Below are 20,627 nucleotides of genomic sequence, written 5' to 3' on the forward strand. Positions count from 1 at the left end.
GCACCACTCTATTCACCAAATGGTTTCACCCAATGCCAAAAATTCCTAACAGTTGGCACCAAGCAAACTGTACCAGGGAGCAAATTCCTCAAATGAGGTGTCAACACTAAAAAGGCTGACTCTGGACTTGGACTTTCAGTCATTGATTCAGAGAACATACTTCTATATTTTAGGATCCAAAACTTGGACAAAATTCTAAAGTCACACACTATTATTGCTTATTTGTTTACTTTTATAAAGTCATATCCCAGAATCTTCAGCCAACACAGGCTCTTGAGGTAGCTTACAAACACCAAGATGTTATTTACAATATATATTTGATATTGTTTATTTTTATAATTCAGTATCAATAAAAAAATTACAAAATCCAAAATCTAAAAACTATTTAAAATCTCAGCAAAGCACTAAAATACCACCAGCCACATTAAAATAAATGCAACGTTTAAAACTGTTGAACTATGTACTTTATAATGGCTATTTAGATTGTTCTGTCATAATTTTTTTTTAAACCATTTAAGAACTAGCTAACTATTTTAACCAACCACTGTGTTTCTGCTGTCTCCATTGACCAATTTATTTCTAAGCTTATCACCAGTCTACAGCTGGACCTACCTGAAGAGGCACGCAGAAGGCTGAGGAATTTAGAGACTCCAGTAACGAGACAGACTGGCTCTGTCAAGGACGCCAAGGTCAGGCCCTTACACTGCACACTCCGAATATCTTCTGGAACATGACTGGACCACAAGGTGCTGCCATTCATCCCAGAAAGGGCCATCAAAGTTACCCATGGTTTGGAGACACCTGAAGAAACATAAAAGAGGCGGCTGTGTGCTTTTGTGATTTGAAGGGAACGTGTGACTTAGCTTTGCTATTCAGACTTCAAGGCTACTGTATCTTCAAAGATGCATGTTGTAGTATTGATCGGCCTGCTGGCTGTCCATTAACTGAAGCTGAGGGCAACAGTGCAGGAATGGCTCAGGCATATGCGTATCTGACAGCACTGAGCTGTTTCAGTTTTTCAGCTAGCAATCTCATTGCAAGGCTTTGGTTAAGTTTTCTTGACAGCTTGTAATTCCAGTGTCAATTACAGAGTAATTAAGAAAACAAGCTTATTCATCCTCAGGCTGCCAGCCAAGGCCCAAGGGAATAGGCCGTACTGAAAATCTCTTTCCCAAATCAACAGAAATGAGATTTGTTCCAGCTCTTTCCCCTCTGCTTCTTGTTTGAATTTTCCTTAGATGAAGAGTACAGCTTATGAATGTTTAAATATTTATCATACTGAATAATCACATAAGTAAACTAGAGTTTAACCATTTCTGACAGAGATTGGGGGCTATTTTATTTAACAAGGTAAATACGTTTCCAAAGGCAATCATATCACAGTTGCCTTTCTTTGCACTTCATACAGCCCAGTTTTGCTACCCAAGAGACTGCATTTCCTTATAGCTGATGTTTACAATTGGAAACTTCTTGTTCAATTTCACTGTGACAACTCTTTAAGAAAGGCACCAGTTTCACTTCCTCGCCTTTGGATGTGATGTTACTTTACAGATTCTCTCTATGCACCCGAAGTATTCTTTGCCCAATTTGCATTGTGTCTATGCAATATAGTCAGCACAAAAACTGTTTCTGAATTATATATAGCGCTATTTTGTCTGCATTTGCAACCAGGAGTGGAATGGGAGGTAAAAACGGCCCTGGAGCAAGTTGAGCGAAGTGGCCTCTGCGGCGCTACGTGCCAGGCCTGCAGAGTTACTTACATCAGTCGGGCTAACAGTGGGCATCAGCTCACTCATGGCATCGCCTGCCAAACTGGAAGCAGTGCAGAAAAAGGTAACGGCAGACCTGGATGTCAACGGCCACTGATGATGATGAGGGGGGGTCTGAGCCAAGCAGCCCCTGAGGTTTGTGCAGAGTTGCTGGGGCTCAGCTCTGCTCCCCCCTGGCCACCACCAGCACTCTAAGGCAAGAGCCCACCGAGAAATTTCCCTGTAAGTTAAATGGCCGGCCTGCCCCGTTCTCACCACGTAAGTACAGTTATACACTCAGCAGCATAAGCATTAAACACACAAGGAAGCTGACTATGGGAATATGTGAGTATGAACATTTTAAAGAGGGTTTTTTACATAATAAATACATGAGTAGTAAATAACAGAATGTGACAGAACACACCATGTCACACTCCTCTCTGACATGGTACCAGTAACACTGGCACAATCACCAAAGCTATTTCAAAGACTATGAGTGCATTATCTGAGATATATATTATAGCTGTCAAAAACAATACAGAACACTTTGTTTAGAAAACAAGATATACTTATAATATAAATGGTGTTTGGCCCATGCAGATGCGTGCTATAAATGAGAACCAAGCAAGCATTATATTTTTTACAAACATGTTTGTGCAGAAGAGCCCTTAGGGAAGAAGCATAAAATAAAAAACCTGTGGAAATAATGTCCAATAATCTCTCAAGCTGTTAAATATCCTCATCCCTGACTAATCAGAGTCCATGAAAGAAGGGAACAATGTGGCATGATAGACTAATACGGCCATATATACAGAAATCTAATTTCTTAGTAGTTTGCTCTTCTCCCCACCCCGACCCCCTTTTTGTTAGCTATAGAATGTAATGTTTGCCTGATCAGAGCAGCTCATGATTCTGTGAGGTGAGAGTCTGCTTACCCAACACACTGGCATTTTTCAAAGCTGTGAAGGACAGCAGAACGTCAGGCAGACCATCCCCATTTACGTCAAAAAGTTCGGGTTGAAAAAGCACTCCACCTGCAGAATGAAGCAAAACAAGTTACTTTTCTAATAGTGCGACTCTAAGAACACTTTCCAGGGAGTAAGCCCCATTGAATAGAGTTTACTAAGCTTGTTCTTCAAGAGTCGCATTCTGCCTATCCAAAGAAAGACTGGAATGACCCAGCTGTACAGACATTATTAACATTTTGTGGAAGTAGCTGTGGTTCCACTGCTTTTCCATGATGATGCTAATTCAGCTGTACTCCACTCCTATTATGTTTCTAGTTCTTGTGACAAGAACTGACCTCTCCCAGGAAAGATGTGGCAGGACAAGCCAACCATCCAGCCAGAGCAGAAGCCAGGCGGAAGCCCTCCTGGTGAAGGTCTAGATCAGAGGAAGACAGAGAAAGAAGAGGGGAACCCCTGTAGCAAGGGGTCTGACCATGTACTAGGCTACTAGGATGGGAATGGCTAACCTGGGGGTACTTCCAGGGATGCTAGAATGCACCTCCAGTCAAGGGAAGCGCCGGATCTAGGGTTGCCCACTCCTGGGGCAACCCTAGGCTGACCACCTCGCTCGTGTGCGTGCTCCCCACGCTGCGTGATGATGTCACTTTGGTGATGTCATCACGCAGGGCAGAACGGCGGAGGCAGCGTGCGGGGCTGGGAAGCCGCCCGTGCCATTCGCCTCCCTGCAGGCAAATGGCACGGGCAGCCTCGCAGCCCCCCTCACTGCCTTTCGCCTGCCCCGCAGGACAGGGGGCGGCCAGCTTGCCGCGCACCCCCTGCCCTGCAGGGCAGGCAAAAGGCAGCGCGGCCACCCATGCCATTCGCCTGCCCCGCAGGACAGGGGGCAGCCAGCTACCCCCTGTCCTGCGGGGCAGGCGAATGGCTCTGGCAGCCCCGCAGCCCCCCGTGCTGCTTTTGCCTGCCCTGCAGGACAGGGGGTGCGTGGCAAGCTGGCCGCCCCCTGTCCTGCGGGGCAGGTGAAAGGCAGCATGGGGGGCTGCGATGCGCGGGGGGCTGTTGCCTGCGCCCTCTGGCAGCTGCTCCCGGAGCCCCCTCCCTGGTGGCACCGGGGGCAGACTACCCCCCCTGCCCCCCCTCGATCTGGCCCTGGTCAAGGGGCAGAGTAGTGGAGTGGTGTAGGTACGGCGAAAACACACTCCCTTATGAACATTCCCAGACACTGAGAGCATCTTTGGAGGCTCTGCTTCAGGTGCCCCTGCCTTCTTAGGTGGCAACCTGAGTGAGAGCCTTCTCAATTGTGGCACCAACTTTGGAACTCTCTCCCCAGGGAAATTCATCTGTCACCTTTTGTTGCCATTTTCCACCAGCTGGTGAAGCCTTTTATGCTTTGTTTGGTTTCTTAGTGATGCCTCCTTCCTGCCCAATGTTGGGTTTGTTTTAAATGTCTTAATTGTTGTTTTGATGTCCTTGTATGTGTTTTAGTTCTGGTTTTAATTGTTTTAATGATGTGTTAATCTTTTTGGTCAGTTTTAATGGTTTTAAAATGTGATTCTATTGTGTATGATTTAATTTTGTTAACTGCCTTGGTGGCCCTTTATAAAATAAAATAAAAGTACATGCAGGGTTCTAGGATCAAATCAAGCTTGAATTCTCCATAGACACTGAAATGAGGCTACTGTACTTTGGTCACGTTGTGAGAAAACAAAACTTAATGGAAAAGATGATAATGCCAGGAAAATGAAGGGGCAGTAGGAAAAGAGGAAGATCCAAAATGTGATAGATCAAGTTAATAAAGGAAGCCATTGCCTTCACTTTGCAAGACCTGAGCAACGCTGTTAATGATAGGATTTCTGGAGGTTCTTAATTTTATATATTGTCACCATAAACCGGAATTTACTTTACAGAACATAGCACACAAACGACAAGAGCTGGGAAAATTACTGTCTTATTCCTCTATCTAACTCAGGACTAGAGATGGGCACGATCTGCATTACGATCGAAAAAAACCCATGATAATGACAATCGCGCGTTTGTGACACGATGGATCGTGATAGTCCACGGTCAACAATCCAGCGATCAGGAGAGGCCTGGATCATTGTGGTCGGGCTCGGATCGGGGATCCAGACACTCAGGCGCCAACAATCTATTCCCCTGGCAACGGAGCCAGGGGAAAGCCTGAGCTCTGTTTGCCCGCCTTCTGTCGCCCTGGAAACCCGAATGGAAGCCCAGCTTTCCTTGATCAGCAGGGCTTCCTTCCAACCACGGAGCAGCAAAGCAGTCACAAGTTGGGAGAAGACACCCAGGGGAGGGAGGGGGAAGGGGGTGTTCTGTAGCCCTGCAAACCCTGATAGGCAGCTCTGACGGCCAAACACAGACCTCCTGTGTTGCTGAATGGGACCTGAGGGGAGGCGGCTCGTCGCCGCCTCCCCGTGCCTGCCAGGCCCGGCCGCCGCCGCCACCACCCACCTTCCCACATAGCTGGGAATAGCAGTGCGGCCCGCTTTGGCCTCCACGATCCACGATCCACGGATCGGGAACAGGAGATGCTCGGTGTGGATCGTTAATTCGGGATCGTCACCGGCGCCGATCCACGATCAGCTGGATCGTTAATTTTTTTTGGATCGTGCCCATCTCTACTCAGAACTCTCAGTTTGGAAACCACTTATAAGGATAAATTGTACCAATACATATTACAAACAGATTACTTGTTTGAAATTCTTCCAGAATTTTGTACACGTTCAAAACTTCATACACATTCATGTTTTTGGAGTATCCAGGTATAGTATAACTCCTTGCAACTTGCTTCTTTTCATATTAACAAGAAGATGGATTTGTCTGCTAATACTGTGAGGTAATATGTCCTTTACAAACCCAGGTTGATTTTTATTTATATATGCATAAATTACCAGATTTAAATGCTTTGTCCATATTTTAAAATCTTGATTCTACAGACTGTATAAAATTATGGCTTTTTACCAGGTAGGGGGTGGAGTAGGGATGTCTTGTTTCATCCCATCGTGAGGAATCCTATTATTCATGCAATTACTAACTGTGAATCTTAAGTTCTGTAATATTAAATCAAACATTTATCATATTCGAGTATAAGCCAAACCAAGCCTGGTGCTTTGCTGTTTTTAAGAAAGCCCCAAACATCCTTAAGTTTCAAGACAATGTTCTTATCTAATAACTGAGTCACCAGAAATAACAACCATCTAATGGGTCAAATGGCTTCCCAAGTCTGTAAAACTGGTACATATCTCTAGATAAAAATGATCCAGTTCCCACTTAGCTACCTTTTGAGTAAAAGAGGACATTGTATTGTCGAAGGCTTTCACGGCCGGAGAACGATGGTTGTTGGGGGTTTTCCGGGCTGTATTGCCGTGGTCTTGGCATTGTAGTTCCTGACGTTTCACCAGCAGCTGTGGCTGGCATCTTCAGAGGTGTAGCACCAAAAGACAGAGATCTCTCAGTGTCACCACTCACCTGACACTGAGAGATCTCTGTCTTTTGGTGCTACACCTCTGAAGATGCCAGCCACAGCTGCTGGTGAAACGTCAGGAACTACAATGCCAAGACCACGGCAATACAGCCCGGAAAACCCCCAACAACCAAAAGAGGACATTGCCAAATACATATCTGTTCTTGAGTATTAGTTATCTTGGATTATGATGTTTCAAGAGGATTTAAAAATGCTTTCCTTTAAGGTGTTTTACACATTTCTTGCAATCATAAATTAAATAAATAAATAACATTAAAATTCAGATTTTGAATGTTGTGCTTGACAAATTGGGGACCACAGCACAAATATTTATACTGCTAGACTTATGAATTTAGTTCAGTGACTATCTTAATAGAGTAGAACTGATTTGGGTTTGGCTTTTATTAAATTGAGAAATCACTTTAAAACAGGTGTATTTAATATTGAATAAAATATTAAATGATATTTTACAAATAAAAGCAAGGAGAGTTAATGCTTAGAGCAGCAGGACAAGCAAGTGTAAGGAAATTCTTACTTATGTCTAAGTGGATAGAAATTGCTGCATACCGTGTTGGTAAAAAGGAAGAAGATTCCATTTCACTTACTTATTCAAACCTCCAGCTTTTCTACTGGAATATGACAGAGGGGCAATCTTGCCTGATTCCCCTCTTCACTGCAACCCCATTCCACTGGAACCCCTTTCCACTGCCTTTCTTTCATATGGGTCTTATATTTCTCTGCATAGGGTTTTGGAGGTTCTCTTTCATGTACCAGTGGAAAAGCTGGTACGATAACCAGTCTTCAACAGCAAGTTTCTGTTTCTTCTTTCATCTATCTAGCTTCTTGGATAGCATTACAATTTAGAAGCATTAGCCTCCTTGATGTGGATGAAAGACAATTAACTAGGTTCTTTATTCTCCACTCAAGCACACAAAAACATTCCCCAAAGGACACACATTTTATGAGTTAGAGCACATATGGCCTTGGTGGAAGTTTCTTACCTGCCTCCTGACCCAAGCTGCGAGTCCAGGTATTATGTAGGTGCAGATCTCTAGGAGGACAAGGAATAAGAAAAGCACACACTAGCACAAGGATCATGGAGACAACCACAGTGAGCAAAAAGACTGCAGTACGCAAGTATGGCATCAAGGAGCTAGCTGTCTTCTGCTCTAGGGCACCAATCGCATCACTTGGATACTCCTCTGCTGTTCCCTTGGACAGGTGCTGCTTTGTCATCCCAATTTCCACGTCAGAGTCCACGTCCTGCACTTCCCCCAGGGAACCATTCCCATTTTTGATCCCACCATTCTTCTGCAAGTTAAGCACCAGGTCATCTTCGCTCTCATCACTGTCAGCCTGAGTAAGGGGGTCATACTCCCCAAGATCTGGGCTCTTTTTGCCTGAAAAGAAAGATGGAGACATTGGAGAGACATAATCAGTCGCAGCTGATGGGGGATTATGGAATCATTGGATGGTTCGAGACCCCTAAAAATTGTCCACATATAAAGAAACTGATTTCTCAGAGGATGGGAATCCTCACAGGATGGAAATGGTGATACAACTTTAAGCTTACTCCTATGCAGGTTGTTGTGTCCTCTTCTCTGTTTTTTTGTTCAATAACAAAAACAAACCTTATCTGCTTTCAGAGTACAGTTACAAAGAAAGATTTCCTTACATTTCAATGTATTTAACTACCTCATTACACCCTACTTTTATTTAGATCTACTTGTTGCCAAGTAGGCCCCCTCCCCTGCTTTAAAGCCTGCTATGAACTGTGTTAAAGTTTCCTGCGTTACTGTTTCACTGCTGCACAAAGACTGCTTTGCACGTGTGTGTTCTGATACACGTGTCAGTTTCCTGCCTGCGTGTCAATTGCCTTGCTGCTGCTATAGACTGTGTAGTTACTGACTCCATGTTTGGATAACTGCACAAAGGACTCTCTTTCTGGGCAGCCCTGCCCTGACCTGTATCTGGACTTCCAAGTGTGTGTTTGGACTGTGTCACAAGTGTGCCCCGTGCCTGCATTGCCATCTGCCACGGACCGTGCCTGTTCCCTGCTTTGGACTGTGTTTTGTGTGCTGTTCCCCCTGCCTCCATGGAAGCCTGCCTCATATGGGCCCAAGCCGCTGCTAGCAGCCGGGCGCCTGCCGGGGAAACCTCCAGCGAGCCTGGCTAGGCGCTCCCTGGTCAGTTCCCGCCTGGAGCCTCCCGCGAGCCGGTCGCCGAGCTTGCCCTCGCTACCGGGCAGCCTGCTATCCAGCCCCAGCCATGCCCAGCCGGCATCCATGTTCTCAGGCACCCAGAAGACCCAGAGGAAGAAGACTGCTTTGAGAAGCCATTTCGGTGAAGCGGGCACACCACGTCCGCAGCGAGAGCCCCTCGCCCCGCTCTGCATATCTTAGGAGCCGCCCCGGAGAAGAGCTAAGTGCTGACCATCCCAAGCACTTAGAGAATGCATCTCAAAGAAACCTCCGCATTCCAGAAGCTGATGACATCAGGACAAGCCCTGTCCGCTGGAACATCCTTTCAGCCCACCTGGATTTCCCCCTCCCTCTTTTGTCCCCTCTTCCTGAGGTGTCACTTATCACAATCTGATTACTAAAGTGGCCCATCCAAGCCATTCAGTAGCCCATTAGAACCTTTGTTTTAATCTGTGAGAACCACCAAGTACAGCACCAGCCCCAGGGTACATTTTGGGGTATTTAAGCTGGTCTCCCAGACCACTCGGTGCTCAGGCCATTCCCTATCCAGACCTCCTTGCTGTCCGTCTGTGGTCCCAGTGCTGGCATTGGGCCACCCTCGCTGCTGTGTCTCTGCTTCGCTCCAGGATAAGTGAGTATTCCCCCTATCATCGTTGGAAACCAGCTAATGCGAACGTCTCTGTATTTCCTACTCTGTATTTCCTAGATCTTGTGTGTTCCTTGTATGATTGTGCAAGTTAGGCTTACGCCACACTAAATACACGTGTTTGGAACTTATTTGTTGTCTGCCTCTTTTTCACTAGAGTGTCTGGGATCGGGACCTCCGTAAACATAGGTTATGATCCGCGCTTAATATTAGGTTACAGACTGCTATAGCTAATTCCCCATTATAATAAAGAGCAGTTCTGGTAACAGTTTACTGGTGGAGAATGCGGGCATAACCCGGTTCGTGTGAATACACGTGAGTCGACACGCGTGTCTTCAGCGAACTGACTTAGAGGAAAATTTTCCAGACCTCAGTGTAAAGAGCGCAATTTTAGCTCAGGGAATTAAAAGTGTGAGTGTGTGTGGCTCTAGCGAGCAATTCTCTCTTGTGGGTTGGCTTTTCCCCATTTCCTCCTTCAGCCAGCTTTGGACTACTTGCCTTTTGTGGTGCACCGCGAGGCCCTCCAGCCGTTATAACCGGTGTACTGTGGGTGAGGACCTCTGAACTGGTGAAGTTCCTGGCCACTTTCCGGGCCGCCTAAACGCGTCTATGTGGGTGGGATCCCAGAAGTAGGCTCTAGATATATACGCATATATATACTTCCTGAAGCAGCACATATAAAACTCTCCCCCGTCTCTCCTAAGTCCGTCCAAACCCCCGTTCCTGCCAGCACTTAGGCTTCAATCCCCGCTCCGGAGGAAACGTGAAGGGATCGATAGTCCGTTCGTTTAGTTTAGCTTTGGGAATCTGAAGCCAGGTTCCTGAAGCCCCGCGGCAGCCGGCCGCACCGTGCTTAAGAGTTTTAAGGTAGACTCTTGGGCGCCTTTCCGCTTGCGAGTTCTAAGTCAGACTCGTGGGTGCACCTCGCTTGAGAGTTAGTGGGACTCTTGGGCACATTTTCGCTTGAGAGTTGGTAGAACTCTTGAGCGCACCTCGCTTGGGAGTACAGTAAGCTTTACTCCTGGGCACTTTTGCTTGGGGACTTGCAGAGGCAGTCCTTGAGCACATTTAGTCTTTTGGTCAAGGCTTGGAGACAGTTTAACCGTTTGTCTCTGAGCACGAGGCCTGGGGACACTTTTGAGTACAGTTCTTGGGCAGAGAGCTTGAGAGCATTTGCAGCTTCTGAGCAGAGGCTTGGGAGCATTTCTGGTTGCCTGAGCATAGGCTTGGGAGACCCCCTTAGTTGTAGTTTCCAAGCAGAGGCTTGGGAACGCTTTTTGGTTTTCTGAGCGCATAGGCTTGGGAGACCCCTGAGCTTTGGTACAGGCTTGGGAGACCCCTGAGCTTTAGCTTCTAGGCAGAGGCTTGGGAGCACTGAGCGTTTGGTTCTTGGGCTTAGAGAGCTTGAGAGCACCTTCTGAGCCAGTAAACGTTTCCTGGTCCCGTGGCTTGTAGGCAAGCTTGAAACGGGAATAGGAATTTTCCCTTCTCCCCCGGTGGAGAAGAACAGAGTGTAGGACCCTTAAAAATCCCCTTGTGAACCTAAAAGTAGAACCTTAAAACCCCCTGGTAAAAACCCTTGAGGACCTGAGGGAAGGATAAACCTCCCAAAAGGAACATAGAGAGGAAGAAGTTGTTAAAACCCTTGAGCAGCTTTAATCGCCCCACCCCTGGTGTCGCTGATCTACTCTTTAACCTCCCCCGAGGTCAGCCTTAAACGAAAAGTAAAAATGTACCGGGCAAACCCCACCGTGCCCCGCCTGGAGAAGTGGCTAGTTAAGAAGGGAGATTGCCCTTGGGAAGCCGGTTCCTTTAAGGGACCCGACCCGCTCCAGATAGTCAGAAGTGCCTTCCAAGATTTTTGTGAGAAAGAGAAGCCCAAGTCGAGCAAGAAGGACAGATACGGAGCTTGGGCACTTTTTACTGCCTTACAGGACAGCGTGTCCCTGATAAATAAATTACATATTGCGCAGGAAGATAGTGAGCAGGAAATAGAGAGGCTCAGATTGGCCCAAGACAAAGAAAGGAAGGAGCTAGAGGAAAAAGCCAAGAGAGAACAGGACGCCCTGCATCTAGAAATCCAGAGTCTCAGGGCCAAACTAGTCGAACAGGAGAGAGACCATGAGGAGAAAGCAGTTGAGTGGCGCGCTGAACGCGTCAATTTCATATTGGAAAAACAAGGATTGACCACTGCCCTTCAGGACGCCCAGCACAAGGCTGAAGCGGCCTCCGCTCGTGCCGATATGGCTGAGCATGCAGTAATCGAGGGACAGGAAAGAATCGCTAAACTAACTCATGCCGCCCAGTTCATGGCAGAGCACAATCACTCCAAGGTAGCTTCTGCGGACCACTCCGCTTGTAAGAGGGAGCTAGAGGCCCTAAAACAGCACCTGGGGATGCAGCAGGCCGTAATCTCAGCCGTGCATCCCGCAGCCCTCTTGGCCCTCCCTGAAGGTAGTACCGACAGTTGGTCACCTCCTTCGTCCCAGCCCGAGGAAGCTCCACAGCCCCTCCATCCGATAGCTACCAAAGAAATTGTCACCACAGACGATGATGGCTGGAAGACAGACCGAATAGCTAAAGAGACCCGCAATTGGAGGCCCGATGAGCTCCAAGCCATAGCTGACCGCATGGGACCCCTGAACCGAGACTCAGCTATACAATGGTTTGCTCACGTGACCATGTCCCAGCCCTCCGCCAGTGGCTCCGATGTAGCTCAGCTGGCTCGCCATTGTGCCAGCCCTGAAATAGTCACCTCTCTTAATGCATACATTTCTAACCGGAGACTAGCCACCCGCAGTCAGTATGGTGCCATGAAGGAATTGTGCGCCTTCCTATGGCCTACCAAGAGCTTGAAGGCCTTATACATAGCAGAATCTCAAAAACCCGGAGAGGACCCAGAGGCATATTTAGCCAGGAAACAGCTCCTAGCCGAACTAGCAGACGAGGTAGATTTAGACTTGAGCGACATGCCGGACTTCGACGACTTAGAATTTAGGAGGGCAGTCATAGATGGACTCAACAGCACCACTCGCCTGGCCCTAGCAGGAGTAGAGCCCGGGAGCATTACATGGGGAGAGCTGGAATCCCGCATCAGGAGCATTGCTGGCCTGTTGCGGGAGACCGGCGCCATCCGCCATGTGAAGTCCCCGGCCTCTCGTAGAAAGGAGAGCGAGCCGATAAGTGCAGTCACCTATGCCAATCATGGCCCCCACTCTCAATACCGACCGCAGGGACGCAGCCCGTACCCGGAGGCAAGGGGAGGGATCCTGAGGGGAAGGAGCAGTAGCTTTAACCGGGGAAGAGGACCAAGGGACTACCGCCCGGGAGTTTCCTTTGCGCCCACCCCGAGTTACGGCTCTTCCTCCCAGCAGGGACCCCACGAGCCCCGATTGCAGGAGGCACCCCTAGCCCCTTCTCACTCTCGAGCATCACACCCGTACAATCATCAGGTCTACCCGCCTCCAGATCAGTCTAACGCTTGGGGAGCATCGCAGGGCGACCACGAGGGCTACCGGGACCGCGGCAACACGCCCCAGTCCAGGGACCCCCTCCGTTGGGAACTATGGATGCGCCTCAAAAACATTGGAGCGAACATGGAGCTATTCGATGGAAAGCCCACGTCCGTTCTAATGAAAGCGATCATGGAGTGGGAAGACCAGCAACAGCCCCCAGTACCTCCGTCAGCGCCCCCTTTACCGCCAGACCCTCCCTTCTCGAGTCCCCCGATAGCTGCGGTCCGGGAACGACCGAGCCCCAACAACCCCTTTAGAGGAAGCGCCGCTTCCACCGACCAGTGTGCAGGATCAGAATAGGGTTGCCCCGAGTCCCAGTCTCCCTCCGTGGGCATAGTTGCCAAACTAAAGCCGGACACATGGGGGAGACCGACAGTGAAGGCAGGGATCGGGACTCCCGGGGAAAAGAAGAAGCCTGCCACTCTCCTCATAGATACCGGAGCTTCACTTAATATACTCCGGCCCACCTTAGTCACTAAGGGAACTCAGACCCCCACCACCATGCAGCTCGCCGGTTTTGGAGGCGGCATGCAGGAATCCCAGGTCTGGCAGGATATCCCCCTCTCCGTTGGGAACCTGGCCACCCGGATTTCGGCATGCGCAAACCGGGGAGAAGATGATGGACTTTTGGGCATGCCATTTTTCCGTGCCGAAGGACTGACCATCGACCTAGCAAATGGGCTCCTGTGGCGCATCCCAGGAGGCCCAGACTTTGTCAATGCAGTCCATCGATGTGCAGCCCTTAAGGCCCCCCTTCCTCTCGCCCCCATCACAGGAGACCCCTGGGTTCAGGACTTTCCCGAAGTGTGGGTGACAGACAAGGCCGAGTGTGGGATAGTGAAGGGCGCCTGCGTCCTGATTGAAGGAAAGGACCCCCCTCCCCAACGACAGTACAAGTACCCAGCGGAAGCTGAGGCAGGGATAGCCAAAACTATAGAAGGACTCCTTGAGTGGGACGTCATACTCCCGATGCAGTCCATCTGCAACACCCCATTGTGGCCAGTTCTAAAAGCAGATGGAGTGACCTGGAGAATGACGGTCGACTTCCGTGCCCTGAATGCCACCACCCCTCCAGTTGCCCCGGTTGTGGCCAAGTACAATGAGATCCTAACGGCCATTGCCGCTGGGTCCCGGTTCTACTCGGTCATAGACCTGGCCAACGCTTTCCACTCCATCCGGTTGCATGAGTCTTGCTGGTACAAGTTCGCGTTCACTTTCCGCGGCCAGCAATACGCATTCAAGCGGACACCCCAGGGATTCCACTCCAGCCCCAGTATTTGTCATGCCCATGTGGTTCAGATGTGGGAACGCCTCCAACCCTCCTCGAGGCCCCACGTACTGAGCTACGTGGATGACATTTTAGTCCACGCCCCCACGGAAGAATTAGCCAGCCAAATCACCAGGGAAGTCCTGGAACTCCTCCGCGAGACTGGGTTCAAGGCAAGCAGGGAAAAGGCCCAATTGGTTCAGACCAGCGTCAAGTACCTGGGTCTGACCCTGGGACCCGAGGGTCGCACCCCGGACGCCCAGCGAATGGAGGTCATTTCCAAGCTGCCTGCACCCACCGATGTCCCCTCCCTCAGAGCCCTTCTAGGAACTTTTAACTTTTCCCGAGACTTCATCGAGTCCTTTGCAGACAAGGCTCGCCCCCTTTATGCTCTCCTCAAGAAGAACACCCCCTGGGAGTGGGGACCGGAGCAACAGACAGCCTTAGCCGAGCTGAAGCGCAGTCTGGCCGCAGCCCCGGCCCTAGCCCATCCGGATGTCACCCAGCCATTCTTTATTCAGTTAGCAGTATCAGACAAGAGCATAGGAGCCACGCTCACCCAGCAGCAAGCGGGAACCGCTAGAGTAGTAGCCTATGCCTCTCGCAATCTAACTTCAGTAGAGACCAAGTTCAGCCCATGCGAAAAGACTTGCCTTGCTCTAGTTTGGAGTCTGACCCATTGGGAATTTATCATAGGAGGTTCACGTACAATAGTTCAAACCACTCACACGCCTCTCAAATATATTCTGTCTGGAAAGATACAAGACGGGCAAGTCTCAAACGCCCGCATAGCGCAGTGGACCCTGGCCCTAGTCAACCGCGGAGTAGAATTTAAAAAGGAAGCCACCGAGCCACCAGCCCCCTATGGCCTGTTAGTAACTGGGACCGAGCACGAGTGCCCCCTGGACCCGCCACCGCAGGTTGTTTGGCCAGTCACTTGGGGAGTCCCGCTAGAGGAAGCCCGACAGAACGGCTTCACATGCTGGTTCTGCGACGGCTCCTCCTTCCACGTTGGAGGCTCCCCCCGGACAGGCTACGGCGCCGTGCGAGTGAGCGACGCCCATACTCTCAAAGGTCCAGCCCGCCCCCATTCCAGCCAAGCGGCTGAGGTGCAAGCGCTTCTGGCAGTGCTTGAGTTTGAGCCCCCAGAAAGCCCGCTTGCCATTTACACAGACTCGGATTGGACGGCCAAAGCCGCCACGGTCTGGCTCCCGGTATGGCAGAATCAGGGGTGGAGAGCAAGTGATGGGAAACCCGTAGCCCACCTACAGCTATGGCAGCAAGTAGCAGCACTCCTTCAGTCCCGCTCAGGCCCAACGCAGGTTACCCATGTCAAGGGACACCAGAAGACAAACTCAGAGACCGCTTATTGGAATGACCAGGCAGACCTCGCAGCCAAGGCAGCCGCCACTGAAAATGCTCCCCTACCGGAACCAGCTACCGATTGCCCCTTACACCCTGTCACCACTCGCGCACAAGCCCGCGGCCAGGCTCAGGGAACTACGGGAACACTAGACCTAGCGCAACTACAGCTATCTGACCCAGAAGTAGCTGACCTCCTAACCGCAGGAAGAGATCAGACAGGAAGACTAATGATCCGAGAAGAGGAAGGCATAGTTTGGGCAGTAGATGCAGCCGGTGAACGCCACTGGGTAGTGCCATTGGAAGTTAGGGCTGATTTAATTCAGTTTGTCCACGAGCAGGGACACCGAGGCAAGGACCTGACTCTGGAAAGGGTAAAAGAGGTTGGATGGTGGCCTGGCATGCGCACCGAAGTAGCGCAATGGGTAGACAACTGTCTGTCCTGCGCTATGGTCAATGCAGACCCCACCGGACCTAGAGCTCCCCTCCAGCATCAGAGAATTGACGGACCCTGGGCTCGCATACAAATTGACTTTATCGGCCCCCTTCCCCCCACTCCTCGCGGCAATCGCTACTGTCTCACTGTCATAGACCCCTTTAGCAAATGGGTCGAAGCGTTTCCTTGTAAGCGCAACAATGCAGCCACCACAGCCAAACTATTGTTCAACAATGTCTTTTCAAGATGGGGCATCGTGAGAGTCATGGACTCCGATTTAGGCTCACACTTCATCGGAGAAGTCACCCAGGAGCTTTGCAAGGCGCTAGGCATCCAGCAACGCTTCCATATAGCCGGCCACACTCAAGCTTCGGGTGCCATAGAAAGAACCAACCGGACCCTCAAGGAGGCTCTCCGCAAAATGGTTCGCTCCTCCGGGAGAGACTGGGATGAAAAACTCCCCATAATCCTAATGGCCATCAGAGGCACCACCGCAGTTCACGGGCTCACACCCCATATGGTAATGACAGGGCGAAGAATGCAGCTCCCGGAAGCCTTCTGGCTAGATACGCAGCTCCCTTCTGATATGCAGCCCGTAGTGATTAATGACGCTTGGGTCCAGGATCTGCTCTCATCCATACACGCTGTCCACATGCAAGTGGCCCAGAAGCTGGGCACCGCTCAAAAAGATATGGACCGCAAATTAGGATGGGTCAGGAACCCCAGGCAGTGGGAGGAAGGACAGCTCGTTCTGTACAGGAAGTTCTCGCAAAAGGCGCATTCACTAGCAGCCAAATGGCAGGGCCCAGTCCCCATCACGAAAAGAGTCTCCCCAGCCGTCTATCAGGTAGCTATCCAGAGAAAGACAGGAGGCACTTGGCTAAAATACTTTCACGCCTCTCAATTAAAGGAATGGAAAGGGAAGCCGCTCCAAACCGCCCCTCCTGTGTATGACCCTGGGGGAGCCGCCACCAGCCCAGCCCCCCTCTGCCCAGTGATTCGCCAGATATCCCTTCACCCTGGGCCAGAGATACCCTGTGTCCCCTTAGACCAGACCTTTTTAGCCTTAGTATAAAAGAAACAGTAGAATATGTAGATATAGGTGTGAATGTCAAAAGTTTTTCCAGTTCTATTCTTTAACTTCATTAGGCGGGCCCCACAGTTGGGACCCTTGGGGAAGACACGGCAACCAAAGCCAAATAGGACCACCACCGAGAGTGATTCTTAATTGGATTGTAAGCCGCATGTTCGGGAAAAAATTGCACAGGCAAAAGAGAGTTGCTGTGTGTGAAAGTGTTTGGAGAGGCTTTAGCCCAAAAGTGAATGTAGTCTTCCAACGTTGAAACCACCAAAAAAGGTGATTTCTTTGTTTGAAAACATTTCACCCGCCGTGCTGGTGAAGATCCCGCATCTACGTAGATTCGGGGTCTCACCTGCCAGACCCACGCTTTCGCATGATGGTCGGCTTTGGCTTTGAGGGCCGTGCCTCCCCTGGAAAAGGACCCCCAGATAGCCCAACATCCCTCTTTTACTAATGTTCATATTCGTCATGGTGAGTTGCTATACGGCGCCACCATCTAGTACGCTTTAGTGCAAAGGTAAAAGACCCGCCAGTATTTTGTAAATATGTTACCTCTGGAATGTGTTATTGAGGTGCGTTCGCTACGCACAAGGGGCAGCGTGCCTCATTTACATAGCCAGGATCCCCTGCGCCAAGATGACCCCCGAACAACCCAGACCCAGTGGCGCCGGCAGATCTCGGCCGTCTCCGCCGCTTTTCGATAAACGCTGCCGAGCGCCCTCGGCTCCACTTCGGCCCTTTCCGCCAGCAGCCGCCCGCCCCACGTAATCTTTTCCCTTGCCCGTACCGTATAAGGGAAAAGAAGGGGGGGAGACATATCGAAGTTATAGTGAAGCCCTGCCAGGCCTTCCAAGGGAGGGCAACCCGAAAGTACCCCACACCCGTATGCTTCTTGCTCCGTGTGTTTTTCTTTTTTGCTCAGTGCATTTTTCTTTTGCTCAGTGTATTCTTCTTTTTGCCCGGTGTACTTTTTTTAAACCAGAAAACGGGGCCTCCCGAGGGAGTCCCTCCAAAAATTGGTTGTCCTGCAAACATATGACGAAAGCCCATTTTTGAAAATTACAGCGAGGGCCCCCGTCTGCAGCAACCCTTATAGTTGCTGGAAACCGCTCGCTAGTTTTTTTTCGTTTTGAAACGGCAAGGCCAGGCCGAGCCGGACCGATAGCTCTCAGCCCGCAAAATAAAAACAGCCCGCCACCGAGCAAGGGGCACCTGAAGGCCACATAGTCTAGGCACCCAGGGACCCCTGGGGCGAGTTTGCATAATCCCGCCTAACGCACAGCCGACCCTTGCCCGACGCAAAGACGTCCCCCCTGAAATATACACGCTTTAGAAAGAAATCTTCGTATAGGAGTTCCCCAGAGCAACAAGCTGGAAGGCTCGCTTAGTGCTCCGGGACTTCTCGTTCGAGCCCCACCGAACATACAGTGCTGGCAGAAATACGCCCTCCTTTTTCCCCCCGCTTTACTTCACTTATTTTGCTGCAAGAAACTCAGGGAGCCTGTACTTATATCCGCAGGTCTCCCCAGGAAGGAAAAGGAAGGCCAGGAGATGAGGCACCTGGCTACTCTGTGTTTGCTCGTGCTGGCAGGCACCCTAATAGAGGGACGCCCGTCCAAATTAATGCCCTACCCCCACTGGAGATGTATCAACACCCTGGCAGGAAATGAAATGATGGTCTGCAAGGTTGTGCAGCAGATTAATATGACCACCCCCATGGATCGCACTAACTTCCGCAGTTGCGAAGAGCAGTGGATCCGACCCCCAGAGCTTGTTATTTTATGTGTGGGAGTGAAAACTCTGTCTCAAGAATTAGTCTGTTACTCGCCTACTGATACGGTTTCACCACTTGCTCCAATCCCATGTATGTTTCTTCCCCGTATAAGGCCAGCCCCCACCGCAGTCCCGGTGGTAGACAAATATACCACCCCTGCCAATGTCGAAACCTTGCCATTTGTTACTGAGGCTTTCGGACCATACTGTGAAGTTATTTTAGTGTCGGCCGCAGTATGGAAGGCAGGAGACCCCTTTAGAATGACCATCCTACTAGGCACTACTACCACTGAGTCTGCATCAGTCACTATCACGCCCCCTTCAGGCACAGTTCTCTCCTTTGCTATAGAGCGCTGGGAGAACCTGACCTGGATTGTGAAGGAGGAAGACCTAGCCAAACACGGCCCACCCAATTGGATACTGGTTCAACAGACGCCCGAATGCCAAACCAAGCCCCTAGTAGAGAAATTTCACCGGCTTGGGCTGCTCTTTGTAAATTTGACTCACGAACCAGGCAATTATTCCCTGCTGATCCGGACCCAGGAGACCCACACCATCCAAATTGACCCTTTGATTGCTAGCAATGAACAATTAAGCCAAGGCGGCACGCATATAGTGGGCTCCCACGTTTTGAAAACTGACATTCGAGAGAGAGTTCTAGTCCGCCCGCAAATGTCTTTAAAAGAGATCCGCATAGACTTAGCTGAGCTAAATATAACCCAGAGGCTGCCGCAGTGCGCTCCCTATCTGGAGGCCGGTAGCAAGGGTTGGAATGCATGGCTACAACTGTGGATCGATCCCTCCCCCTCTCTCTCGCGTGCCAGACGAAGCATTGCCGACTGGACTGCTCCTGCAGCCGGAGGCTTAGCAATCATGGATTCGGTCAATATTGAGACTCTCGCTAATAAGTTTGCCCATGTCACGACTAGCATCTCCGACTTAGGTAAACCGGTGGTGCAGTCTCTAAATTCCATTTCGAATGGGCAACACGAGATCAGCTCCATTTTAGTTAACTGGGAGAGTCAAATTGAAAGAGATTTTTCTCTGCTGCTCAAAGGAACACAGTCTTTGGAACGCAACGTGTCAATAGCCATGGCATGTATGCAAGCCCAACAATTAAACCAGGCTGTGGCCATGGGGCTAATTCGGCAAGCCACGGACGGGCACTTGCCCCTGGAAATTAAAAGATTGATTATGCCCAAATTGTCACCCATTGAACTGGAGCTTGAATCCTGGTGGTCTCTCGTAAATTCCTCATTCTCACCGACCACCCAGGAGCTTGAATTATTTTTGTTAACGGCCAGTGCGCATGAGTCATTCCACGTGTATCCAGTCGTGCCTCTGGGACTCCAAGTTAGCGACACCGAGGTTCTCTACACCAGCCACCCCGACCATTGGGCCCGCTTCACCCCGACCGGATGGCAGCTCGTCAGCCTCCAAGGGTGCCAGCATCGAGACCAGACCGGCTTCATCTGCCAAGACCAAGCCTTTGCACCACAACACCCCTGTGTAGCCCCGCAAGTCGACGCCCTCAACGAGTGCCCCTTCGAGGTCGTCCGGGAGAACAGCTCCGCTGTCGTCTACATTGGGAAAGGATGTGCCTGCGTGCGAACGGCCTGCGATTTTGTGGTCCTGAACTCGTTCCAGCTGAAGCCCGTGATCCCGGGAGTCAATCGCTGCTTTTGCAACCTGTCTTCGGTGGCAGCCTGCGACTTCACCTACACGGTACCGGTCTGGACCCAAGAAGAGATCCTGATGGCACCCTCCATCTATCGTTATGTGAAGCCCATTCCCCTTGGCATCGGTCTGGAATTAATCCACGAGCTCCTGACCCACCCGCAGCTCCACCGCACCCTCCAGAGCATCCAGAGGGACGGGGATACCACTGCTTTGGTTGTGTCCCACAACGGCAAGGAGATTTTGGATCTTGTCCAGCGGATTAAGACCACCGGTGAGCACTCGTGGTGGGAAACCCTCTTTGGCTGGAGCCCCACCGCCACTGGAATTTACAATTTGGCTTTGCACCCGATTATTGTTATTTTGGCTTTTCAAGTTTTACTATGTGCCTCACTGCTTTATTTGGGCTGTTGGAGCCGCCGACAGCTCCAGCAACTCCAGCTGTCTCACCGCTTGGATCACTATAACCCCGACC

The 20,627-nt window shown here is 50.4% G+C and overlaps 1 protein-coding gene across 2 annotated transcripts in view; it reads right to left on the reverse strand.

Annotated features, from left to right (window-relative positions):
* FAM234B (family with sequence similarity 234 member B) overlaps nt 1–20,627 on the reverse strand; it is a 45,298-nt gene that overhangs the window by 15,636 nt on the left and 9,035 nt on the right. For both annotated transcript variants that reach the window (XM_054989272.1, XM_054989271.1), the window contains exons 2-4: nt 7,196–7,594; nt 2,684–2,782; nt 613–801 (exon numbers count right to left, since the gene is read on the reverse strand). In XM_054989272.1, coding sequence (XP_054845247.1) covers nt 613–801; nt 2,684–2,782; nt 7,196–7,594 — 687 coding nt within the window. The remainder of the gene's footprint in view (nt 1–612; nt 802–2,683; nt 2,783–7,195; nt 7,595–20,627) is intronic.

This window comes from Eublepharis macularius, chromosome 9, assembly GCF_028583425.1.
Source record: "Eublepharis macularius isolate TG4126 chromosome 9, MPM_Emac_v1.0, whole genome shotgun sequence".
NCBI classification, from domain to species: Eukaryota; Metazoa; Chordata; class Lepidosauria; order Squamata; family Eublepharidae; genus Eublepharis; species Eublepharis macularius.